The sequence below is a fragment of the Lytechinus pictus genome, chromosome 1 (genome assembly GCF_037042905.1).
Source record: "Lytechinus pictus isolate F3 Inbred chromosome 1, Lp3.0, whole genome shotgun sequence".
NCBI classification, from domain to species: domain Eukaryota; kingdom Metazoa; phylum Echinodermata; class Echinoidea; order Temnopleuroida; family Toxopneustidae; genus Lytechinus; species Lytechinus pictus.
Window position 1 is genome coordinate 8,733,320 of NC_087245.1, and position 27,965 is coordinate 8,761,284.

Below are 27,965 nucleotides of genomic sequence, written 5' to 3' on the forward strand. Positions count from 1 at the left end.
GTAAGCAACTAACACCCGAATCAAACGAAAACAATACTACTCTTACTACACTGAAGGCCCCCTCTCCTCTTCGGAAAGTGGCCAGGAAAGCTCCCTCCTCCCAAACCGAAACCGTAGACTCTCCAACCTTAACGCAAGTCCTTGACTCCCAAACCCCCAATATCCCTCCTACCCCATCCTCCACAGTTGGAGATTCATCTACCGACACTGACTCCATGACTTGGGAAGATGCCCAAACGGATGAAGATGTCCCGAAGGAAGATGCACTCCCATTGACTCAAGGCCCCCTCTCCCAAGGCCAAATTGTGAAATTTCTGTCAAACGTAAAAGGGCGGAAAAAGCCTGCCCAGATTGCACGGAAATATACATCAAATATTCCAGGGCTAGTTAAACAATTAAAGCCCCTGAAAAACAGCCCCCTAGTAAAACGTAACATGCAGCAGAGGATATACAAATTGATCAGCACTCTGGAGAGCTAATTCCTTTTTACCTTCTCTCCATTCATTACGTACGCTCAAGTTGCTATAGCCATAATGGCACTGTCAATGCTGACCCTCAACACCGGAGGATGCTCCTCCCAAACTCAAAATGCCTCCTTCCGAGTTTATGTTGAGCAAATTGCATGCAACCCGCTCGTTGTATTTTTACAGGAAACTTACCACCTTAAAGATAGCAATCCTTGCTGGAGCAACTGGTCGCATAAACCTTTTTGCTCACCCGGTATTACTCGAGGGTCAGGAGTGTCAACTTTGGTTAATAATTCTCAAGTCGATATTTTATCTACTTGTATTGTTTTTGATGGCTATATATTGTATAACAAGCTCTCCCATAATAACTGTATTTATCATGTATACAACACACTCATTCCTCAATCTGATGAAATGGCAATTAAAGCTATTAATGCCCTTAATTGTCATATATCCACCTGTTGCGAAGATAATATTGTGATTGTGGGTGATTTTAATTGCACTGAAAATCCTGCGATTGATCGTTTGTGCACGCTCACAGAACGCAGACCTAAACTTGTTACGGCTTTGCAAAATGTTCTGAATAAATCTTCTCTTTGTGATGCATGGCGTTTTCTAAATCCAAATGAAAAGAAATTCACCTGGCAACGGCACAATCCAGCCAGTGCACAGGGCTTTTCAAAGTCTAGATTAGATCGATTTTATGTACCATCGTGTCTAGTTTCTTCTATTCATAAGTGTGAAATTATACCTTGTTCCTTATCTGACCACTCTGCAGTTTCTCTAACCTTGAAATTTCCAATACGAGCTAAAGGAAAAAGTGCATATTGGATTTTTAATAACACTCTTTTGGAAGACGAAAGTTACATTGATATTATTCGTCTTTTTTGGTCAGATTGGCAAAAAGAAAAAAATGACTTCCCGAATCTTGCATCTTGGTGGGATTTCGGCAAGGTTCATATAAAATCAATTACTCAAATGTATAGCAAAAAAATAGTACAAAGGAAAAGGCAAGCTCTAATAGAAATTAACAAAGAGATTGATAAACTTCAGAGCGCAAAAGAATCTAGCCAACAAGATAAATATACTCTCGACGAGCATAGAAATGCATTAAACTCGTTACTGAAAAATGAAGCACGCGGAGCTCTTGTGAGGTCTCGCTTTAAATACACAAATGAAACAGACTCATGCTCCAATTTTTTCTTCAACTTAGAAAAAAAGAATTCCTTATCAAAAAGTATATCCCGCATTCGGCTCGCTTCGGGACGTATTTCGGAGAACCCTTCTGAGATAAAAAATCATGTTCGGGAATTTTATGAATCTCTTTACACTCGAAAGCCAACTGACAAGAGCGCCATCAATAGTTTACTTGTAAATATCAAGACGCTTGATCCGTCCTTATCAAAGGACCTTGAGAATCCAATATCTGTAGAAGAACTTGATAATGCTGTCAAGCAGCTAGGCAAAAATAAGTCTCCTGGTATCGATGGACTTACCTCTGAATTTTATCATGTCTTTTGGCCCATGCTCAAAGATGATTTTCTCGAAGTTCTTACCTCCTCTCTTGAATCTGGATTTTTACCATACTCTTTTAGGAGGGCGGTCATTACTTTACTCCCCAAAAAAGGAGACCTCGCTGATATTTCAAATTGGCGTCCCGTCTCCCTCCTCAACACAGACTATAAAATTTTTGCTAGGCTGCTTGCCAGTAGGCTAAAATCATGCATTGACCATGTTATTGGAAGAGACCAAAGTTATTGTATCCCCGGTCGTTCTATTTATGACAACATTAATCTCATTAGAGATATTTTGTTCTATGCAAACACTGATAATATTTCTTTGGCTGTATTGAACTTGGACCAGAAAAAGGCATTTGATAATGTAGATCATGTTTATTTATTCAATGTTATGAAACGCATGGGCTTTGGAAGTCATTTTATATCTTATATACAAATTCTGTATGAAGGGGCTGAAAGCCTTATTAAAGTGTGTGGATCCCTGACAGCTCCCTTCCCCTTTGAGAAAGGAATACGACAGGGATGCCCTCTATCAGGGTTGCTATATACTCTCGCCATTGAGCCTCTCCTGAACTCACTAAGAGAGAACGTGTCAAATCATGCATTAAATATCCCTGCAATTAACAAACGTTGTGTAGTATCTGCATATGCAGACGATGTATCGATATTTGTTACAGCCGATGCTGGCTTTGAATTAGTTGAACAAACTTACAATATGTTTAGTCTGGCCTCTGCTGCATGTTTAAATACAAAAAAATCACAAGGCCTTTGGGTCGGCCGTTGGAAAGGGCGGAATGATAAACCCCTCAACTTTTCTTGGAATAGTGAAGGTCTCCCTTTTTTAGGAGTTCATTTAGGGAACACCTTTAATTATTCTAAACAAAACTGGATTAAATGTAAAGAAAGACTTAATAAGACTTTCATTTCGTGGTCTCGTTTATCGAACTCACTCTCATTTAAAGGCAAGGTATTGATTGCAAACCAGCTCGCTGCATCAAAAATATTTCATGTTCTTGCAGTTCTTTCTCCTCCTGAAAATGTATTAAACGAACTTCAGAATTTAATTGTGAATTTTATCTGGTCAAATAAGCGGCACTGGTTAAAGAAAGAAGTGTTGTATGAAAAACCTGACGAAGGAGGGCTGGGGCTAGCTTGTCTCCAAGCTCGTGTTCTAACTTACAGATTTTCGATTATTCAACGGTTTCTTTCGTTAAATTCTCATCCAGTAAATGACTTTATGGCTCATTTTCTGAGACAGTATTGTAAATTAGGATTTGATTACCATTTGTTCTTTACAAGAATTGATCCTAAGTTTTACACAAGTCTTCCAGTTTACTATAGTGAAGTTCTGCGAGCTTGGTTGACATCTGGAGCTCGAATTGTGACACAATCCCTCTCTTTCAGCCATGCAATTAACATGCCCTTAAGTAGTTTTCATATTATTGATGCAATTGATGTTGATAATTTTTTTCCGACGCGCCTGATGGCATGCGGAGTGAAACTAGTTCGCCATTTGATAAACCACTCAACCGGTCTTTGGATTGAGAGTAGCTGTCTCCAAAAGAACTTTCCAAGAGGACTTCGACAACCATCATCGCGTCTCATCGAACGTGAAACATTACTCATTCGAACTGCACTCTCTAAAGTTTTTCCTACATATTTTAATGACTCAGGCTGTCAACACGAATACTCTGATTTATTGTCTGTTCCAGTAACTCCGATCAACTTCACTCTGGCTTCTTCCGAAAATGGACTTACTGCTTCTTCTAAAGCCATCTACACAATCTACAGGAAAGAACTAGATAACACGACAATCTCATCAAGCTCACATTGGCATGATACTGGATTTCTCGATCCATCTACAAAAGTGAACTGGCTATCTATCTATCAACTACCAACACCTAAAAAAGAGGCTGATATTCAATACAAACTCCTTCACAATATTTTACCGTCGCTCACTGTACTCCATCATCTTAATACAGACATTTCTTCTTTTTGCGGATGGTGCGGAGAAGCAGGAACCATTCAACATCTGTTCATCGAATGTAAAGGAATTCAACCCCCTCTCAATCTTCAAGGCGGTGCTGCACCATCCCGAGTTTGCTCAATCTCGAGATTTTAGCCCGATCAGCCCTCTTCGCGATTAATCTCGAGATTCAAGAAACCCCGTCTGCACCATCCCACGAGGAGCTATATATGCTCGAGCGAGGCAACAAGCCCGATATTCCGGGCATGCGCACTTTCGGATCTTGGAGTTTCAACGGCCCGCGCTTTTGAATAACTTCCCGCGATATGCAAGCAATGAACTCCTTTCACTAGTACTTTCGCCGAATTCAACCGGTGTTATGCAACAATCCTTTCAGCTCAGCGAGTGAAGAAGTGATGTATTCTTCGTGAAATATGATGGCGGAGTAGGAGGCAACGACAGAGAGAGAGAGAGAGAGAGGGAGAAGGAGGAAAGAAATGCTATTTGCTCACATTTTGCGAAGGAATAAGACAACACTGCTGTCAGTGTTGTTATTGAATATGACCATCGTCGATGCGATGAGCGCCTCCCCCTTCGGTCTGGTCTCTCCCGGGGTCTCTCCCAAAATCCATTCACTGGTGGGGACACCATCGTTGCTTATGAACGCTATTCGCATGTGTAAAGTTGACTTTCGCACGTGTTTATGTTTTGACCAAGGCGGAAGTGGAACGCGAATTGCATTATGGACTGACGTCATGAATAAATTACCCCGAGTCCAATCTCGAGTGCGTCTGCACCGACGAATTAGCGGGATAATTCGTAAAATAGCGCGCTATTTTGCAAATAAACCCGAGTTGACTTGGGATTGCAATCTCGAGATTAATCCTACGAACTAGCGCGATAATTGCGTCTGCACCGCCAACTATCTCGAGATTTTTCAGATCGGGATAATTTGCCGGATCAGAAATAGCGCGCTAATTTGAAACTTCGGGATTTTGACCTGTACTGGGCACTCATTCCGCATGCCAGAGGGCGTGACAGAAAGATTATCCGCCTTGCTAATTTCCTTATTATTAGTTTAAAAAGTACAATTTATTTTATGTACCGTACCTCAAATTTCACCGATCCACTTATAATTTGGTTACATCGTCTCAAAAACAGAATACTCTATGAATTTACTTATTACAAATTATGTTCTAATATTGATGCTTTTTCACGTAAATGGTGTATGAATAGATTACTTTTTACAATTAACGAGGGCAGCATTGCATGGCTCATTTAAACATTTGATTTTATAACTCTAGGCGGTGCTGCACCATCCCGAGTTTGCTCAATCTCGAGATTTTAGCCCGATCGGCCCACTTCGCGATTAATCTCGAGATTCAAGAAACCCCGTCTGCACCATCGCAAGACAGCGATTCCTGCTCGAGCGAGGCAACAAACCCGATATTCAGAGCATGCGCACTTTCGGATCTTGGAGTTTCAACGGCCCGCGCTTTTGAATAACTTCCTGCGATATATGCAAGCAATGTACTCGTTTCACTATTACTTTCGCCGAATTCGACCGGTGTTATGCAACAATCCTCTCAGCGAGTGAAGAAGTGATGTATTCTTCGTTAAATATGATGGCGGAGTAGGAGGCAATGACAGAGAGAGAGAGAGAGAGGGAGAGAAGGAGGAAAGAAATGCTATTTGCTCACATTTTGCGAAGGAATAAGACAACACTGCTGTCAGTGTTGTTATTGAATATGACCATCGTCGATGAGCGCCTCCCCCTTCGGTCTGGTCTCTCCCAAAATCCATTCACTGGTGGGACACCATCGTTGCTTATTAGGCAATTGATGAACGCTATTCGCATGTATAAAGTTGACTTTCGCACGTGTTTATGTTTTGACCAAGGCGGAAGTGGAACGCGAATTGCATTATGGACTGACGTCATGAATAAATTACCCCGAGTCCAATCTCGAGTGCGTCTGCACCGACGAATTAGCGGGATAATTCGTAAAATAGCGCGCTATTTTGCAAATAAACCCGAGTTGACTTGGGATTGCAATCTCGAGATTAATCCTATACGAACTAGCGCGATAATTGCGTCTCCACCGCCAACTATCTCGAGATTTTTCAGATCGGGATAATTTGCCGGATCAGAAATAGCGCGCTAATTTGAAAACTCGGGATGGTGCAGACGGCCCTGCTTGTAATCAACCTGATCTCATTTGAATGTTTATGTCAAACTATTCTTTTATTATATACCTGACTTTTGTGATTATAATTTGTAAATAAAGTTTTCATTTGAAAAGTCAAAAAAAAAGTCTTTCTTTCTTTCTTTCTTTCTTTCTTTCTTTCTTTCTTTCTTTCTTTCTTTATTTCTTTCTTCCTTCCATCCTTTCTTTCTTTCTTTTGTTCTTTTGTTCTTTCTTTCTTTCTTTCTTTCTTTCTTTCATTTTTTTTTCTTTCTTTCTTGCTTTCTTTCTTTCTTTCTTTATTTCTTCCTTCCTTTTTTAAATTTCTTTCTTTCTTCCTTCCTTTTTAAAATTTCTTTCTTTCTTTCATTGGTTCCTTTCCTTTCATTTTCTCTCCTTTTCCCTCTTCTTCAGTTCTAATTCTACCTCTTTCATTTACTTTTCTTTCTACCCTTGAATTCTCCTCTCTTTTTCTTATCCCCTCCTTTTTATTCAATTATACATTGTACTACTTGATCAATGGATGATAGACGTAAAACGTTTGTAGACAAAAATGATGTTAGACATGTACCCTGATGGCGTTGAACTATAATCCGCAATAAGAGTTGGGGGCTAAACTTATTCGGGTTTTTTTTTCAAATTTAAACTCAGTTAACTTTATTAATAATCTACCAATCAATAAATCAATTAACGATAATCGGAAAAGATTTGGAGACGATTTCCTTCGAAATCACAATAAAACAAAAGTAAAACAATAAAACAACCAAGAAATACTTAAAACATATCAACAAAATCAACAATAATTTAGATTTTGAGGAAGTACAGCATCCTTCATAGTTTAATCAAACATAGAAAGAATAAAAATCAGTTTTTTTTAAATACTCTGTAAAAACTGTGGTGTTAAAACTGACATCAGTTGGTGTTAATAGAGGACCACACCCCGAGGTGTTAAAATTACACCCTAGAGATTGAACATAACACCAAAGAGTGTAAATGTAACAACCAAAGGTGTTGTAATAACACCTATATGTGTTAAACTAACACCATCAATTTAACACCGGAGTAAAATAACTGGTGTGGTCCTCTATGTACACCGGTTAACACCACAGTTTTTGCTGTGTATATTTAATCAGAGCAAACCTTTGATTTTGTGAACAAATTAACAACATTATTTAATTTTGATTTTTTTTTTGAGAATTTGGCTTTCCATTTTTTAAGACACAATGGTACATCTAATTAAAAAATGTGCATTTAAAATCATACATATATGAATATGTATTATACTCTAGAATATTGTAGAATGCCTTAAGTAATAATACAGCGATGCACGAGCACCACATAATAGCTGATAATTTATTCCAATTATTTTGAAAACGAATATCATACCCTTTTATTAACTTACCTCTGCTCTATTCACGTCTTGTTTTTTTTTATTAGGCTGAGGTGCTGTAGTTCTCTACTCATGCAAAGTTATAATGGAGGAAAACAAATGAAGAGGAGTTTTAAATATTTTGTGTGCAATCTGAGCAATGGTTTCATCATGACTTATGCAACTTCAAATTATTTTTAATCTTAAAAAAAAAACGAATGTGGTTTCAACTTGTTGCTTGGTTGACCGCACATTTAAAAGAGAATGAAACCCTTAAAACCGGATGGATTTATATAACTTGAAGAAGAAAATCAAAGAAACATATCAATGAGAGTTTGGGGAAGATTGAATGAATAATAAGAATGAGCATTTTACTTGAGGTATTTAATGCTATGCAGATCCTCCAATGGACAATGTGACCAAGAACTGTTATCATGGTTAATACCCCTAACTCCCTGGTTAATGAACTTCATCATTATTTCACTACATATTTCATTTCAATTTTCAATTTCAACTTTATCTTGCCTATGACAAGATCAAGTGTTACATGGATGCGTTGTTTGATATGCCATTATTGCCTCAACACGCAGCACTCGCGTCCTTTGGCAAGGAGTTTATCTATATATAAATAAATAAATAAATAAATAAATAAATATACATTTGCCACTCTCCACCCGGGAGGGGGGCTGTATCATGAAGCTGTTCGTAAGTTAAGAGTGACTTTATGAACGACTGGTGACCTTTCTTGCAATAAATGATATTCACCATTGAATTTTCATTTGTGATTATTTAGCGCGTAAAAAAGTTTCACCAGTCGTTATTTAATTGGACGTTCCACAGTTATGTTTGTGCGCATCATGATCTGCGCATATTTTACACTCTGCGCGCTGACGTCACAATGGATGAACTGGTGATTTAATCAGCTGTAGGTAATGTGTGCTGATTTTTCTCCTTATCTGCACTAACTGCAGATCTGATGTGTTATTTTATGAAGCTAATAAACTGGAATTATTCCATGGACCATTTTTTTATTCCTCTACAATTTCAAAAAAGTTTCTCTATAGTGCTGCAAAGTATGATGAATGTGACCCCGAGTTTGAATAAATGGAAAAGTGGTTCGGAATATTTCCTCACATAGATACTGCTTTTGGCGCGTTTTCGGGTGTTTTAAGAAGCAAATTTGCTCTAATAAGAGTGCTGATAGTTTGAAAACAAGCACATGAACCCATATTTTATAATGTTTGCACCTCTTAGGCAGGGGCGTCGATCCATTTTTCAGATTGGGGGGGCGAAATCATTAACGTTCCAAAGGCGCTCGATCGTACAAAACACCCACCCACACACACACACACACACATACATATATATATATATATATATATATTATATATACACACACACACACACACACACACATATATATATATATATATGTATATATATATATATATATATATATATATATATATATATGTATATGTATATATCTATATATATGTATGACTCATGAGACACAGACACGTATCTCACTACACAGATAGTACGAGTGCCGAGAGTGAGCTCAAATTTCTTTATATTCTGAGCTGAAAACTTGATATTCTAAGCATTTTTGGTACCAATGATTAAGATTTGTATCTAAAAGAGAATAGATGCGAGCGCGAAGCGCGAGCTGAAAATTTTGATATTTCGATCTGAAAAAATGACAGTTTACTGGACGTTTTTGATAAAGAACAAGCTATATATCCAAGAAAAGATGATTGCAAATTGAAGCAGTTGTTTTGAGGCTTAGAACTGAAAATGGGACATTTACATTCACCAATTTAATCATGAAAAGTATGGGTTTTTGCTACAGAAATGATGCGAGCGCGAAGCGCGAGCTTAAAATTTTTATATTCCAATCTGAAAAGCGGACATTTTGAGCACGATTTTAAATAAAGAACGAGTTGTGTATCTCAATCTCGCTTGCTGAACATTACAATCTTGATTTTTTTTAAATGCATATCCGGAATTATTGGGGGGGGCAAAATTATATGTTTGCTCCCCCAATATTTTCATTGGTGGGGCGATCGCCCCCCCTGCCCCCCCCCCCCCCAGGATCGACGCATCTGCTCTTAGGTATACCTTCCTCTACAACCTTGCAAAGTTTGGTGAAAATGACATGGGTTTTGAATAAAGTGCGGCATTTCTTTTACTTCTCAAGTTTTGTTATTGAAATTTGAAATTTTTGAGGTTAAATATCTTTCCCGTAATTTCAAAGAACTGAGAGTGTTGTTAGACTTAAATGAGCAAACAATTGACAGCAATATAGATAGATTATCAATCTTACGGATACAATTATTCATCATATTGCAAAATTTGATGAAATTTTCATGGATTTTGACTGAGTAATAGGGCTTTAAACTCATTGTTATGATCTCGTGAGGTCTAAAAATGTCAAATTCATTTGGATGCGCAATTCTTAAGAACATCATCCATTTTGGGTTAACTTTGAAGCTCTATAGAAAAAATCAAGCACATGGACCCATGTAAACTTGTGCATATTTAGAATATTAAGCTGCTAAAGTATCTATGTACAAAGTATGATGAAAATGACATGGATTTTCAATGTTTGGGAGCAAGGCTACGGAACCATTCGCATTTTAGACGGTATTAACATACTTTTGCTTGTTTTCGGCGCATTTTGGGCGATTTTCAAGCCATCTTGCTACACTTGGGACACCAATAGTTTAAAACCGAGCACATGGACCCCATATTTTTAATATCTGAATGTCTTCAGAATATATTCTTCTACAAATCTGGAAAGTATGATGAAAATGACATGGATTTTGAATGTTTGGGAGCGAAATATGTAACCATTTGCATTTTAGACGGTATAATCATACTTTTTGCTTGTTTTCGGCGCAAATTAGGTGGATTGCAATATTTTCAAGCCAACTCGCAACACTTTGGACACTGATAGTTAAAAACAAGCGCATGAACCCCAAATTGTTAATATTTAATGCCTTTAGAATATATTCCTCTACAAATCTAGAGAGTATGATGAAAATGACATGGATTTTAAATGTTAGGGAACAAAATTACGGAACCATTCGCATTTTAGACGGTATTATTAGACTTTTGCACGTTTTCGGAGCATTTTAGGTGGATTTCAACATTTTCAAGCCAACTCGCAGCACTTTGGACACTGATAGTTTAAAAACGAGCACATGGACCCCATATTTTTGATATGTTAATGCCTTTAGAATATATTCCTCTACAAATCTAGAGAGTATGATGAAAATGACATGGATTTTGAATGTTTGGGAGCGAAATATGTAACAATTTGCATTTTAGACGGTATTATCACACTTTTGCATGTTTTCGGCGCTTTTTATGCAATTTTTCAAGCCAACTTGCTACACTTGGGACACCAATAGTTTAAAACGAGCACATGGACCCCATATTTTTAATATTTTAATGTCTTTAGAATATTTTCTTCTACAAATCTGGAAAGTATGATGAAAATGACATGGATTTTGAATGTTTGGGAGCGAAATATGTAACCATTTGCATTTTAGACGGTATTATCATACTTTTTGCTTGTTTTCGGCGCACTTAAGGTGGATTACAATATTTTCAAGCCAACTCGCAACACTTTGGACACTGATAGTTAAAAACGATCACATGGACTCCATATTTTTAACTTCCTTACACCTTCGATATGCATTCCTCTACAATTTAGCCGAATTTGATAAAAATGACATGGATTTTGAAAAAAAGTGCAGCGTACAAAATACTTTTTTTAATTTTTGAGTAGATTCACGTCTTTGAAGATTTGTTTTTTTTTCCGAGTTTTTGCACCATTCTTGCCAAATGAGGGCGCTGTTGACTCCGAATAGATATAATTTTACCAATTAAAAGACTTTCTCTTACTTTGGTATACACTTTGTTATATATCTTGAAAATTTGATGAAGTTTGATGCGGTATCCACTGAGTAAAGATGATTTAAACTCATTTTGGTAAATTCGTGAGGTCTAAGAGAGGCATAATTCTTGATTGGGCAAGATTGCATATCATTCAAATACGGCGACTTTGAAGACCCGTAGAAAAAAAATAAGCACATGAACCTATATTATTTTTTGCATTTTCATAATGCATAGATACCAAATTAACTCTCTGCAAAATTTGGTGAAAATGACATGGACTTCATTTTAACTGTGGAACGTCCTTAAGTCACTCTTAAAGGTCAAGTCCACCCACCCCAGAAAAAAATGTTGATTTGAATCAATATAGAAAAATCCAAAAAGCATAAAGTAAAAAATTTTATCAAAATAGGATGTAAAGTAAGAAAGTTATAACATTTTAAAGTTTTGCGCATTTTACAAAATATTTATATGCAGAACTCATTGACATGCAAATGAGAGAGTTGATGATGTCCCCCACTCACTATTAATTTTGTTTTTTTTATTGTTTGAATTACACAATATTTCAATTTTTACAAATGACCAATTGGACGGAACCACAAAATGTTAAAACAATGGTATTTCCACAATTCAGGAAAAAAATAAAACTTCTTTCACATTACCATGAGGAGAAAATTAGAATATTTCATAATACAAAAGAAACAATGAGTGGATGACGTCACAAGTCCCCTAATTTGCATACAGACCAGGATGTGCATATAACTGTTTAGTGAAATTTAGCGAAACTTGAATCCGAATTTGATGAAATTTTCAGTGACTTTACTTGTTGGATTTTTCTCTATTTATACGGTTGTTTAAAAGTTTAAACAATAGTTATTAGAGTGACGGGCTTAAAAACGTGCTTACAATTTTGAACAGCGTTTTTACAGTGTATGCATGTGCTTAGAAAAATTGTATTAAGCGCTATAAATGTTGCATATCATCATTATAATGAGCCCAGAAGAAAATGTTTGGGTAAGTTTTAAGTGAGAAGTTGTCGGGGAAGTTGTTCGACATCACAGATCTTGTTCGCAATGCAAATGGGAGAATCTCTAATAGCATTATAGTGTTCTTAACATTTAAATGCTCATAACTTTCTAAATGTTGTCCAGTTTTACGAAAACTTTCGTTGATCTTATTTTTATCATTTTTCTGCTTTCATACCGGTTAACTTGTTCCAAAGTTTTATTCTCCTTCAATCCCAGTAGGAATAGACATGTAAGGCGCGGTTTTGCCTAAGACTGCCGCGGCGTATGTTCGTTTGGATTAGACAGTAGTTAACTGGGGGTGTTTAAGAGTTAGAGATATAATAACTAGAAGTTTGATGTAATGTCATCTCTTATCCCTCACAACACATACACACTGATTATAAACTAAACTGAAATGAAGAAACAAAAGTGTAACTAAAATTAATGTTTAAATTATCATCATTTTATTAAATTGTTTAACTAAATATCAACTTAATATTATACCCTATCGTCCCTAGCCTTAAGCCACATCTACATTATAATGTACTTGCCCATTGCAATGGCCACCGCTCTCTCCTCCACCGCCATTTGAACAGACGAAGCTAAAAAACAATAGAGCACTACATTTTGATATGTCTCCTTCCCAAACTAAAAAAAAAAAACTGCCAATGACTACCAAAAAGCATGAGGACCATGCCCAAACCCTGATATCCCATAATGATTTCTTTGGTTTTCACTGCATCCATCCCATAATAACAGTATAACACTAGTGTATTTCTAAAAACAAGGATACAAGAGAGAGAGAGAGGGAGAAAAGAGAGGAGAGGGGTAAGGAAGAAAGTGGTCATTGTGCTTTAATGCACTACACTGATAGATTTATTGTCCAAAGGGGCATTAGCCTCAACCTCTGATACGTTGATCAAAGACCAGAAGCCTTGGAAGGGACATGAATGAAAAGAAGTAATTTTGAAGATAGTAAAACAATAATGAATGGAAAAGGTGCAGTATTACCCCAAAATTCTCAAGCTTACACCCACATGCACAAAGATGTGCGTATTATTATAGACCCACCAACATGACCGACAAGCATCAAGATCGTTTATATTTCACTTCAAAATTAGTGTTCCACAGAAGAGCAAAGAGCACTCGAGCAACTCTGTAGATGACGTAGAAAAACATTCCACCGATCAGAGCAAGGAATAGGATGATATCGATGAGGTAAAGTTTGAACAAGCTGATATTAGGTACAGGTGATTTCATGTATTGGCCGCCAAACTGAATCACGTGCTCAATCCAGAATGCTGCTCGTTCTGTTGCAGTCTGTGGACGATGTCTGTAGATAGATGACAACTGCAAAGCCTTTTCTTTGTATCTTAAAAGAAATTTTACAGAAGAAAGAAAGAGAAATTTAACGCCTTGTGTATTACTATTTCCCATTTTTCTTTGGGCTAATAACTTCATTTATGTATTTTCAAAACGAAATGATTTTTCTTTCCGTCGGGAAATTCACCAGTATACCAACTTTGGTGATTTCAAGTCCAGGGTCGTGTCGTAATTTTCATAACCTAGCCCGTAACGCAGAGTATCTACTCCGGGCTGCATATCACATCTAAATAAATAGAGTAAACCTCATCGACCAAAAAGGTGAACAATTTTAGCAATAAAAAAAAACAGTTTATGCACGCCGTAATGATTTATGCAGAATGTGGGCTGATGATGTAAAGTCCACACTTTCCTTTTTTCTTATTTCATGCACTCTTATGTCACATTTTCATACATGTGTGTAGGATATATCTCCCTTGTAGCAAAATAAGTTAAAGCAATAATTATTTTACACATTAAATCAGTTGTCAATTCAATTTTTTTTATTTTTGATGGACAAAATTTGAATAGATTTTTGTAATAAAATACCCAGGAATGAGTGGGGACATATTCAGCTTGCTCACTGAAGTAACATGAAGACATGCCATGCACGCATATAGGACTATTTCACAAAACTTATACAAAACCTTATACAATGTCATAACTTTGACATTCCTTCCCTTGTCCGATTTTGATAAAATGTTCATAAACGATCAGAAACAGAAACGATCAGATGATGATTTTGTTGTTGTTGCGTTTTTGTACATAAAATTAAATTTGTTGAAAAAATTGGGGGAACGGCTGCTGTGCATTTCAGTAAATGATAAAGGTCCTGTTTCAAAGTAGATCAATTTTTAATAACTATATTTCAATCAGATGGAGATTAAAAAGAGCATGAGCAACAACTAAAACACGACCCACATCTGTAAATGTTTGCATATTGTGAATTTGTATTCCTTAACGTTTGTAAAGAGGGTGCAGATGAGATTTTGAATTCAATCTTGTCTTTTTAATTTCATCGCTCTCTTTATTTTTGAATGAGAAAAACATGAAATCGCATGCCAATACTTAAATTGAATGAAATGTTTGGCTTTTTAAATGTTGACCTCATTGGTCATTCAGATTTGTTTTAAATTGAATGATAGCATCATTAAAGCGGATGGAATTTTGCCGAAACGTAACGGGAAAACCTATTGTCAAAAACAGGTTTCTTACAAGTCAATCGAGAGTTATCCACGAAACGGGTCCCTTTGAGTACAATTTTTGTAAAAAAAAAAAAAATAGGGCCTACATTGTAACGTTGAATAATAGATATGATATAATTGAAAAATATAGACGAAGATAGGCTTACTTGTTGTTTGAGAGGACTTCCTTCAGCGAATCAACCACCTGAAGCTTACTTAGTTCTTGTCTGGTTATACGAAGTCCAGTTCCTCTCTCGACAACACGGGTTGCAGTGTCGTGCTGGTCACCAATAATTGGAACCATTATCAGGGGTACTCCATGGTACAACGCCTCATGAAGACCATTATTACCACCATGATACATCATCAGTCGTGTCTTCGAATGACCTAGCAAAGATATTGTAAGTAACGTGCACAATTAAGTATGAAGTTGGATATTAGCCTTTATAATGGAGAGCTATTGAAGGGGACCAGTGGCGTACCTGGGATTTTTCACAGGGGGGGGGGGGGCAAAACCGTCCGCCAAAAAATTTGACAAGCAAAAAAAAAAAAAAAAAAGGTCTTCAACCACAAATGAAGGACTCGTACCAGAAAAAAATTGACAAGCAAAAAAAAAAAAAAAAAAAAAGGTCTTCAATCACAAATGAAGGACTCGTACCAGAAAAAAATTTGACAAGCAAAAAAAAAAAAAAAAAAAAAAAAAGGGTCTTCAAGCTCATCAGGGGGGGGGGCAATAAAGTTCTTCAAGCTCGTCAGGGGGGGCAGGGATACGTCCTTTGCATGGGTTGTGGCTCGTCAGGGGGGCAGACTGCCCCCTCTGCCCCCCCCCCTTCGGTACGCTAGTGAAGGGGACTCATCCCACTGACCGACCAAAGCTTATCCATTTTAAAGACGTCCGCGAACGCGACATGAACCTGGCTGACATTGACCCCAACACTTTGGAAGACGCAGCTGAGATTCGCCAACTGTTTAGAAATGTCAGAGAGTCTGTTGTGAGGGTTTAAGATGGAGAAATTTCCAGGTTAATTGTCTACAAGACAACAAGGAGGAAAAAGACAATTAAGGGCTGCATCATCTGTGCCAACCTCCCGCATCTGCACAAAGTGTCGCAGAGACCGCCATTCCAAAGTTGGAGTGCACAGCCATGTAGGCGATGCAATATTTTAACGCTCTGCACCATCGTCTCACGACATGGATGGATGCTGACAACAATATTGGTATTGCAATGATAATTTGTGGAATGTCAGTATTAAAAAAAAAATGAAAATTCATGGCTTGGCACTCACCTAAAAGATTATTTTGTGGTATCCAAGGAAACATCTTGACATTGTCGGGTATATCAAAGTTCAGGGATCTTTTCATTGTATCTTCGATCTGCCATATGATTTTCTGGTCGACTTCTGCAAAGGCATCTGCGAAGATTTTGAGGATGCTTTGATCAACGGCGGCACAGTACGTCCCCAGTGTAAAGATGATGATGCCGTGATCGCCTGCGCTATCGATGTAATCCACCAGCTCCTGTAAAGAAAAGAAATTGGGATGTACATTAAACGTGGCCAATAAAACTCATATTGACTGTCAGGTCATGGAGAATAAGGCTTAACTAACTTTATTCCTTAAACATCGCGTTTACACGAAGAAACCTGCTATGTAAACCCAAATCATTGTAAAATACTGATTGGGTTTATAATAAACTGTGTTGATTATTCAATTTTATACTGTGTAGAAATGTAGTATGTTCATTTTCAATAAAGGAACCCTGCTGAAGGGTAAAAAGGAAAGAATGGGACCACTTGCATTGTTTGGCATGAAAGGAAAATTTGGTCAACATTTTCATAGGCCTACTAAATATTTCCAAATTACACCAAAGAATAGGGTCACACCCCAAAAAATTAATGATTGCCTTTTTATACTGAAAAAGTGGTTGTATACATAATAATGATAATAATATAAAGCGCCCCCGCCTCTTAAAACAAATCTTTGTGGCTATGGGGTGACGAAAGTTCCGCTACACTTTTATAGACAGCAAGAGGAGGGATGAAAAAGATACGGAAAGAAGAAAAAATGGTTATTCAATCCATCTCCCTCCCAAATGAAGATGATTATTGCTATAGGCCTACCTTGCTTAAGTTACCTGCTGGACCTGCAGTAAACCCGCCCACCGGGATGACGTTCGGAGTTAACGGTGCTGAGAATTCCAAGGCGAAATCATTTGCGACAAACCACATATCAACCTCACTGAGGAGTTCATCCATACTCAAATCGGGCCTGATGTTGAACTCGTCCTTGATCGGGCTAAAGTGTTTGCCGGTATAATATGGAGTGCCTTGTCCATAGTGCACCATCCAAACCATAAAAAGATTGACCAGGCGTTCGAAGAAGTTCATATGATTGGAGAATCCAGTAGATACTATCGGCATGTATGCGGGATTTATCGGAATTCCTGCATACGGGTATGCCGTCTGCATTGCGAGGCCGGCCACGACTGCCACCGAAGGAATAGTTAGTTTTTGTGCAATCAGAGCCCCGCACATCCAAATCACATCGAATACGACAATGTCATAATTTGAATGTGCCAATGTAGACGTCAATGCGTCATCGGCGAGCACCTTCCGACAATCATCCAGATAAACATCACGGATCGCATCTTCGTAACTGAAGACTTGTGCAATGGACGAGTGAGAGTAGAGCCCGCCAAATTTCTTAAAGGCTCCAAAGACTTCAGAGTGAGGTCGTGCGTGATCAATAATTACGAAGTTAAAGAGATCTTTGTACTGAGCTTGGTGGATGCGATATGCATAAGCTTGGCCAATCAGGAAAGTAACGTTGTGTCCTCTGTTAACCAGCTCTTCCCCCATCTTGGCGAATAGTAAAAAGTGAGAACCAGCACCGTACTCGGCACTGAGAAGAACGTTTGCTGGTTGGACAACGTCAACGAAAACGATGACAAAGAAACCGACAAAAATTAAACTGAAAACCTTCATTGCTAAAATAACAAGTTAGGTATTTCAAAAGTAAAGTATCAAAATACAATTATCAAGAAACCGGAGCCTAAAACCTCAACACGACCAGCAGGCATGGCAGGACTCCTTTTCTGTAGATCTACAAAAATATGACAGCGTCAAAGACGTTTTCATCAGACACGAAAGAGGTGTCCAACAAATCAAACAGAAGCAGAAGTGTAGGCCTATGCATTGGTTAATTGTCTTCATACCAAAATCACGGGTATAAAGCGTGACAGAAGTTGATTTATATTCGCATGAGGAGTCACTTGTACGTCACTTGTAACTATTTCATCCACCATTGACATTGCAACTTCGAAATAGAATGCTGTATTTATCAAAGCATGATGGTGCTTGCTGGTGCACGTAATTTCATTTTCGGGTGTGTGAAGGACATGAATTATTTCAAAGTTTTTATCAAAATTGCAAGTAGACCTATACTGATAACTTATATGAATGAAAAAAAAAGTCATGCTCTATATAGGCCTGAGCGTGGCCTGAGTAATGATTGATTAAAGTTCAAGTCCACCCCAGAAAAATATCGATTTGAATAAATAGAGACAAATCAAACTAGGATCAAAATCAAATCAAAATCGGATTTAAAATAAGAAAGTTATGACATTTTAAATGTTTGCTTATTTTTCACAAAACAGTGATATGCACAACTCAGTGACATGCATATGAGTCTCCTCAGTTGAATACCGACCAGGATGTGCATATAACTGCAAAATGTAATAACTTTCTTATTTTACATCCAATTTTTATGAAAATTTCAGTGTTATGCTTGTTGGATTTTTCTTTTTGTATTCAAATCAACTTTTGTTGGGATGGACTTGTCCCTTAATGATTGAAATGCCTATCCATGCTATTCAAGCAGATCTATATCAGACATATAGTGATCTCTTTTTCTTGGATCCTTCCACAGTCGTTGTCATTGACAAAGTTGCAGTAAGAAGTAGAGATTTGAATATTACTCTTACCCGTTTAGTATAGCCTTAGGATTCCTATTACCTCGTTTTGCCCCATGTAGGCCCCCATGATGGTTTCATGACATTTGCTCCAGCGACAATTGCTCCGCCGCTATTCCACACACTAATAGAATGACAAACTTCAACCCTGGGTTTAACACTATATACCCTAAACCTAACATAAAACCCTATTGCAACCACATTGCATCTTAAACGAAATTAAGCCAGGGGCAAATGTCGTGTCACCCCCATGATATGCATGCTACCGATATGAAACGTCTCTTCTTACAAAGTAACTGTTAGTCGGTTTGAAATTATACATAATCGCTAGAAAATCTGTTATCCAGCTTTAAACCAACAACAAACGGCCATTTATAGTACTGATTTATGTTTTGAAAAAAAAAAGCCCATACGAAGAAACCACAGAATTAATGGAAGGGGATGAGGGAAATAGGTAGAGCATGGGCAAAGAGTGATATACATAAGGATATTTATAAAACAATAGTGCGATTATGTAAAAAAAAAAAGATCGAAAAGAGGGAAATATAATGAACAGGAGGAAAATTGCTGCACAGCTGCAAACAATTCAAATCTCAATTGTTTTGAGCATGAGTGACAATTTCTTAAGATCATCACGGCAGAGGATATATTGTCTGTGGAATCAGACCCTAATTGAAACTGTGATCAACAAGTGGGTCTCCCACAAAGACTATAGCACACATAAGACTTGCTGTTTCAATTCTGAGCGGGAAGACTTTCTACACAAGTCACTTTAGGCTGCGCATTCAGACCCCTTAATTCGAGTGAAGGGTTTGCACAGTCGACTAGCAGGGGCGTGCGATTTCTTCAGGTGAGGTAGGAACTTGTACGAAAATAAAAACTATACAAGCATGTCGTTTTCGGATCAACAATTCTTCGAATAACTGAACCAGCCATTTTTTACTCAAACCTCGAAACATTTGAACATTGGGACAACGAACACGAATAGCGAGTTGCAACTCTTCTGTAATAGCATACAGAGTATATTAATTTTTTTTTTTTGGGGGGGGTGGCGTTCCCCTTAGCCCAGATAGCCACCCATGGTAATGGTCACTAGAGCTATTATAAAATTGGTCACTATTTCCAACCAGTTTTGATAGTCTATTTTCATTCGCATAGGAATACATAGGTTTACTCTTTAGCCTCAGAAGGGACCGTGGAACCCAAAATGTTCACAACCATGAAAAAAGGGTAAGAAAGTGAAATTAAAGGGTGTAATATCATATATTATTTTCTGAATATTATCTATCACAAAATTCGATTTTTGTACGTGCAAAAGAGATCAACATTTTTGTTGCCATGCACGCTTCGATTGCTCACATGTTTTTTTTCTTTTGCCCCGTATTAACACCAATGGCATGCCTGTATGTCAGATAAATCGCCTTTTCGTATAACAACATTTTAATTCATACACAGTTTGAATTAGTTCCAAAAAGGCTTTTTATTTTGTTTTATGGCATTTTTTAAAACAAAGGATAGATATAAAATTTGATATGGGGCACTCAACATTGAATTGTGAAATATAAATAATAAAAAAAGAACTCAGATCACTGTATCCCGTATCGATATATTCATGCATAAGTTAATTTTGATAAAAAAAGGCTTGCTGCATTGCGTAAACAAATTTTACTGAACGAGTGAAAATTCTATAAATATGGGATAGGGATTCGGGTTTTTGTTCGGGTCAATGAACAGATACGAAACAGGGCCGCGGGACGGATTTGTAAATGAGGGAGTGGGGCTGAGCTAAAAGTGTGTGTGTGTGTGTGCGTGTGCGTGGGGGGGGGGGGGGGCTTAACATGAAAAAATACAAAGGGCCTACCGCGAACGAGATGGTAATTTAAACGTTTTATACATGCACATTTTATATCAAATATTATTTGTTATATCATGTAATATGATTAAATCAAATATATGTGCATGAGTAATATTATTTTTTGTAGACCAATTTGACTGAATAAAGAGTATATGAACGGAGTACAGAATGTGTTAAATTTGAAATATATCTAACCGCCCCCCCCCCCATTTACTCCAATACAGTCCCATTACATAGATGAAATGAAATACATCAGGATTACATGCTTGTATATTTGACTATGTTATAGACACAGAACTAAAATATGATTAAGAATGGTCACAATCTGAATTGATATGCAGTAAAATCGGTAGATTGTCTTCTCCTATCCACCCCCCCCCCCCACAGACTGTAATACATGTAGATAACGATTCACTTAATCACTTTGGTTACTCGGTGAGTGCTAATTGCAACCACCAATCCTTGTTGGTTATATACACTGCCAAGAAACATTGGGTGAGAAATTTAACACAGCAAACTTGAGATTGGTTGATATTTCAACCAATAATGCTTATTGGCTGCTGCTAAAACACGACTCATCACGCAATGGATATTCTAATCAATACGGAATTGGACTTCGGATGAATTGACCATTAGGCTTTTGAGTACTACATGTATATAAAGCATTCCAAGAGGCAGCCATTGTTGGAATAAAAAATGAAAAATTTAAACATCAAACTTCGATAAATCAATGTTTTTACGGTCTGATGCACATGTTTCCCATTGTTATAAACCTACTATGACGTCGTAACATAGTAGTCTGCCCCTGTAGAATACAAATGCCAACTACAGAAAATATAAACGAAGTGCAGAGCACTTTGAGCTTCTTCGACTCCTCATGCAAGCTAATGAAGTAATAGATTTCAGCGGCACTATTTCTAAAAGAAGCGACCGAGAACGACTGACTCGCACCTTCATCCCGTACCCAAATCACGATCAAGAGAAAAAAAAAGAAAAGGAAAAAGAGAATGGGGAAGTATAATGTATAGCAAAATTGGATTTTTGTAATAAAAATGTCGAAATTTTTGCTAGCTCACTTCGCCCGCTCGCAACTTTTTATAATTTTACGCGATACGCCATATCTAGCCCCCTCATTTTTTTTTTGCTCATTAAGCCACTGCCCGTATGATGACGATGAGTAGACTTTGATCGCTGTTTGTGAGCTGTGACAAATCTGTGAATCCGGAGAAATATATCAAAATAAAAACCACTGATCCCATTATGCTTCTGAATGTATTGTCAGACAAGTTCATAAAGTTGGAGTGTAAAGAATATTTGCTTTTATGAAGCGTGACACTGAATTTATAAATGCGTTATAACGTCACAATGCTAAACGACGTTATTTTCGTACGACAAAAATAATATAATGATAAATAAATAGAAATAGCTATTATACCACTTCGGCCTTGCCCTTTCATACCCGCTTTCATATTTGGTGTTTGGATCTGGCCTCCTGTGTTCTACTTGTAATAAGTGGCACCATTCCAAATGTGAAGGCATAAGTGAACAGGAGTATACAAGATTATATTACAACCCCGATGAATGTTGGACTTGTTTAACATGCTCTTTACCGTTTTTTGTGATTCCTTATTCTTGCACCCCATTCAAACAAATGTTGGTCATACCGAACCACTTTTGCTTCCCACTGACCATGTAAATAATGCCCCACCTTCCGATAAAACAACAGTGTATAAGTCCTTTGAAGAAAAGTTTGAGACAAAAGGGTTGCATTTCATTCATTTAAACGTGAGATCAATATTTAATAAAATATTGGAACTTCGGCTTCTTTTTTCTAAACGTAAAATAGCTATTATTGCCATCACTGAAACATGGTTAAACTCACCTGTAAATGATGAAGAAGTTTGTATAGATGGATACTGTATATTACGTAAAGATCGTGAATGTGGGCTAGGTGGTGGTGTTTGTCTCTACATAAGAAACGACATTGCATTTAATATAAGAGAAGACTTGACTTCAAGAAATATTGAATCATTGTGGATCAATATTCTATTGCCTCGGACAAAGCCCATTACACTGGGTGCTCTTTACAGACCACCTAAAGATAATAATTTCATTGAATCACTCTCTGACGCTTTAGAAAAAAAAAAAGAGATTATAGTCTTAGGGGACATGAATATTTGCCTTTCGAAAAAGTCTCCTTTATCCCAGAAATATGAGAATATACTTAATCTAAGTGGTTTAAGCCAACTTGTAAAGCTGCCCACACATACAACTCAGACATGTTCCTCCCTGATATATCTCATATTATGTAGTAAAGTAGAGCATATTAGTCAAAGTGGTGTTATTGACCTAGGTATAAGTGATCATTCATTAAATTATTGTTCAAGAAAGATTGTTAGGCCCGTATTTGGGCACCACAGAACTGTATCCATCAGGAGATTAAAAGGTTATAATGTAGATAATTTCAACTTAAATTTATCCCGATCAGACTGGTCCAAGGTAGCTGAATGTAACGATGTAAATATGGCTTGGGCAAATTTTAAATCTATATTCTTATCAATAATAGACATGAGTGAACCTCTGAAAGATGTAAGAATTAAGCAATCAACTGGAAAATGGATGAACCATGAAATTATTGTTTTAATTAAAGAGAGAAATGTAGCTTACAGATGTATGAAAAGGAATATTGGCAATTTAGACCTTGAAAGAAAATATAAAGTTTTAAAGAATTTAGTTCAAAGGAAGGTAAGAAGTGCCAAGAACGAATACTTTCAAGAACAAATCGAAGAAAACAAACATGACTCTAGAAAATTGTGGAAGAATTTGAAAGGTTTAGGTCTAAAAAGTAAAGGAAAGTCTGAACAAAAAAACGGTTATTAATGTGCAAGGTGAATTAAGTCATGATAAGGCTAAAATTGCAAATGAGTTTAATCGTTATTTTACGACTGTGGCCGACAAGTTAGTTTGTAAATTACCAGTAAATACAAACAAATTTCATGCAGAAAGTGAGCAGCATAGAATATACCCTACTGAAGGTGTTAATTACTTCTTCCGGTAAACAATAGGGAAGCGGAAATTGGTTAATTAGTGTGACTTCCGGTGACAATAAGGAAGCGGAAATTGGTTAATTAGTAATCCTTCCGGTCACTTCCAGTGACAATAAGGAAGCGGATCTTCGTTAATAAGACATCATTCCGATGACATCCTGTAAACAATAGGAATGTGGATATTCGTTAATGAGGCATCCTCCCAGTGTCTTCCTTTATCCGGAAGCACATTATTTTGTTCTAAAATCATTCATGGAGCAAGGGGGGGGGGGGGGGGGGTCACTGAGCCATATACCTGGGGATCTGGGGATTAGCCACTTGGTTTCCTTGAGCAGGATAATCAGACATGTATTTGTCTGTGAAGGTCTGAGTATATACAATATGATCAATGAATTACATTCTGATATTTCTTTGGACACACCCACCTTATTAGATAGAACCTGATTGGTCATTCGGTTTGACGATTTTAGAGTGGAATATATGTCAGTGATAAAGGGCATGATGCGCATGCATTCCTCTTCACTTTTAGACCATTTTTTTCCCCCTGTTTTTCATTTTTATTCTTGTTCTATATTAGTGATTCAATTCAATTGCTGGTATATTATTCTTGATTTTATTCGATAAAATAATCTACATATTGTTTCATACTTCAGATTCGAATTTAGTTTGTTTGGTTCATTATTATAAAGTAGACGCCCTCTCCCCCCCCCCCCGCTGTTTTGTCATTTCCACTTGGTTGTTGCGTTATGTGTTATCTACAAACCATTCCTATTTATTGGGGAGGGTGTGGTAGATGGGGTAGGGTGGAACTGGTGGGTCTATTTAAAGATTGGTAGCTGAGATGTTGATGTATTTCAGATTTTGTATAATAACATAACAATAATGATAACAATAATAGTTACATTTATGTAGCGCTTCATACGTTGGTTTCTAAGCATTTTACATATGTCATTATTATCACCCTGGTCATAGGATCCACCACTGTTCCACACATAAAGTGCACCATCTCCACTCTCTGTGAGCATCCTGGCCAGGCAACCATTTATCGGTGCACACATGCCAAGCTAATCGCATTGACATTCACATCCTATCGCGTACCCATTTAACACCTGGGTCGAGAATGGCAAAGTGTGGATTGTATGTAGCTAGATAGTTCTACTTGTGAAAATTTGAAGTTTCCACCCTTGGTAGACGTAGGTACTGCAATATCAAACAAATGTACAACATAATTAAAGTGAACAGTAGTTTATTTTTTTCAATGCGCATAAACATACAGAAATTACAATCATCATTACTGTCAGTATTTTCTTTCACAGAGTTCGTTTATGGTCAATCTGAATCTTACGCATCGTTGCCTCACTTGCCACCATCTTCGGTCTCATCTGTTTCTTCTTCACTGCTGTCTTCATCTTCATCCTGGTATTGGAATAATCCCTCAAATTTTGTCTTATGTCTGGCTAATACACGGCGAATGGCTTTTGACTTCTTCATGCCATTTTCTACTTTCTTCATGATGTCAGAAAGGATTTCGTAATTGGTGTCATCATCTTCAAGGTACAAGCTCTGTCGCAAGAAGTTAGAGTAGTGGTCAAAGAAGATTCGTTTAACAGCCCATAGAACTTTCACATGGGCTTTTTCTTTAGCATCATCATCACTCATACCATTGGAGATATACTTTTTGTATTTTTCATTCCTCGACTCCTCAGTTGCTATCATGGCCATTTCTAACCATTCATGGTAAGCCTGGTTATCTTCAAGTTCTCCTGTCTCGTCCATCTCTGAATTCATTGATTCTTCCTCTCCTCCACTTTCCGAGTCCTCGGATGATGCATTGCCGTCATGGATAGCCTCCGCAACTCGGTGCTTTTTAGATGGAGGTTCATACTGAGAATCATCTTCGCTATCCTCTTTTTCGTATTCAGTGTCTTCGTGGTCTTCCATTTTGGGGTGTACAATCTGTTCGTGCCTCTTGAGATCAAATTTTCGACCATATGATTTATTACACAGTGAACAACTGTAGCGCTTGGACATGAAACTATTCATGTTCATTCGTTGAAGTTCCGTTTGCAAAATGACACAGAGCAACTGAATCTTCATACTTGTACAGATCGCATTGCCGCAAATAAACATGGCGTTTACGCCGTATCAATGCATCCTGAGCGCCGTCAATGGCGTTACGGCGTAAACGCTGCTTTTATTTGCGGCAATGCGATCTGTACAAGTATGAAGCTTCAGTTGCTCTTTCACGCCGTAGCAATGCATCCCGAGTGCCGTCAACGGCGTTACGGCGTAAACGCCATGTTTATTTGCGGCAATGCGATCTGTACGAGTCTGAAGATTTAGTTGCTCTTTGACGCCGTAGCAATGCATCCCGAGTGCCGTCAACGGCGTTACGGCGTAAACGCCATGTTTATTTGCGGCAATGCGATCTGTACAAGTATGAAGATTCAGTTGCTCTTTCACGCCGTAGCAATGCATCCCGAGTGCCGTCAACGGCGTTACGGCGTAAACGCCATGTTTATTTGCGGCAATGCGATCTGTACGAGTCTGAAGATTTAGTTGCTCTTTGACGCCGTAGCAATGCATCCCGAGTGCCGTCAACGGCGTTACGGCGTAAACGCCATGTTTATTTGCGGCAATGCGATCTGTACGAGTCTGAAGATTTAGTTGCTCTTTGACGCCGTAGCAATGCATCCCGAGTGCCGTCAACGGCGTTACGGCGTAAACGCCATGTTTATTTGCGGCAATGCGATCTGTACAAGTATGAAGATTCAGTTGCTCTTTCACGCCGTAGCAATGCATCCCGAGTGCCGTCAACGGCGTTACGGCGTAAACGCCATGTTTATTTGCGGCAATGCGATCTGTACGAGTCTGAAGATTTAGTTGCTCTTTGACGCCGTAGCAATGCATCCCGAGTGCCGTCAACGGCGTTACGGCGTAAACGCCATGTTTATTTGCGGCAATGCGATCTGTACAAGTATGAAGATTCAGTTGCTCTGTGTCATTTTGCAAACGGAACTTCAACGAATGAACATGAATAGTTTCATGTCCAAGCGCTACAGTTGTTCACTGTGTAATAAATCATATGGTCGAAAATTTGATCTCAAGAGGCACGAACAGATTGTACACCCCAAAATGGAAGACCACGAAGACACTGAATACGAAAAAGAGGATAGCGAAGATGATTCTCAGTATGAACCTCCATCTAAAAAGCACCGAGTTGCGGAGGCTATCCATGACGGCAATGCATCATCCGAGGACTCGGAAAGTGGAGGAGAGGAAGAATCAATGAATTCAGAGATGGACGAGACAGGAGAACTTGAAGATAACCAGGCTTACCATGAATGGTTAGAAATGGCCATGATAGCAACTGAGGAGTCGAGGAATGAAAAATACAAAAAGTATATCTCCAATGGTATGAGTGATGATGATGCTAAAGAAAAAGCCCATGTGAAAGTTCTATGGGCTGTTAAACGAATCTTCTTTGACCACTACTCTAACTTCTTGCGACAGAGCTTGTACCTTGAAGATGATGACACCAATTACGAAATCCTTTCTGACATCATGAAGAAAGTAGAAAATGGCATGAAGAAGTCGAAAGCCATTCGCCGTGTATTAGCCAGACATAAGACAAAATTTGAGGGATTATTCCAATACCAGGATGAAGATGAAGACAGCAGTGAAGAAGAAACAGATGAGACCGAAGATGGTGGCAAGTGAGGCAACGATGCGTAAGATTCAGATTGACCATAAACGAACTCTGTGAAAGAAAATACTGACAGTAATGATGATTGTAATTTCTGTATGTTTATGCGCATTGAAAAAAATAAACTACTGTTCACTTTAATTATGTTGTACATTTGTTTGATATTGCAGTACCTACGTCTACCAAGGGTGGAAACTTCAAATTTTCACAAGTAGAACTATCTAGCTACATACAATCCACACTTTGCCATTCTCGACCCAGGTGTTAAATGGGTACGCGATAGGATGTGAACGTCAATGCGATTAGCTTGGCATGTGTGCACCGATAAATGGTTGCCTGGCCAGGATGCTCACAGAGAGTGGAGATGGTGCACTTTATGTGTGGAACAGTGGTGGATCCTATGACCAGGGTGATAATAATGACATATGT

The 27,965-nt window shown here is 37.9% G+C and overlaps 2 protein-coding genes across 2 annotated transcripts in view; both read right to left on the reverse strand.

The window, feature by feature from the left end:
* The window catches only part of LOC135153222 (uncharacterized), a 1,173,865-nt gene that overhangs the window by 317,967 nt on the left and 827,933 nt on the right, over positions 1–27,965 (reverse strand). The gene's annotated exons all lie outside the window — the stretch shown is intronic.
* LOC129257127 (UDP-glucuronosyltransferase 2B15-like) lies at positions 12,856–18,162 on the reverse strand. Its single transcript, XM_054895423.2, has 4 exons — positions 17,079–18,162; positions 16,245–16,476; positions 15,126–15,345; positions 12,856–13,784 (listed from the first exon to the last, which is right to left on the reverse strand). Exons 1-4 carry the CDS (start codon positions 17,940–17,942, stop codon positions 13,502–13,504), a joined length of 1,599 nt encoding a protein of 532 aa, XP_054751398.2. The 5' UTR covers positions 17,943–18,162; the 3' UTR covers positions 12,856–13,501.

Coding starts and splice junctions, on each gene's coding strand:
- LOC129257127 (XM_054895423.2), bottom strand. CDS start 17,942: ATGAAGGTTTTCAGTTTAATTTTTGTCGGTTTCTTTGTCATCGTTTTC. Junction 16,477..17,078: donor CAGCAGGTAACTTAAGCAAG/GTAGGCCTATAG, acceptor TTTTCTTTACAG/GAGCTGGTGGATTACATCGA. Junction 15,346..16,244: donor ACCACAAAATAATCTTTTAG/GTGAGTGCCAAG, acceptor TATCTTTGCTAG/GTCATTCGAAGACACGACTG.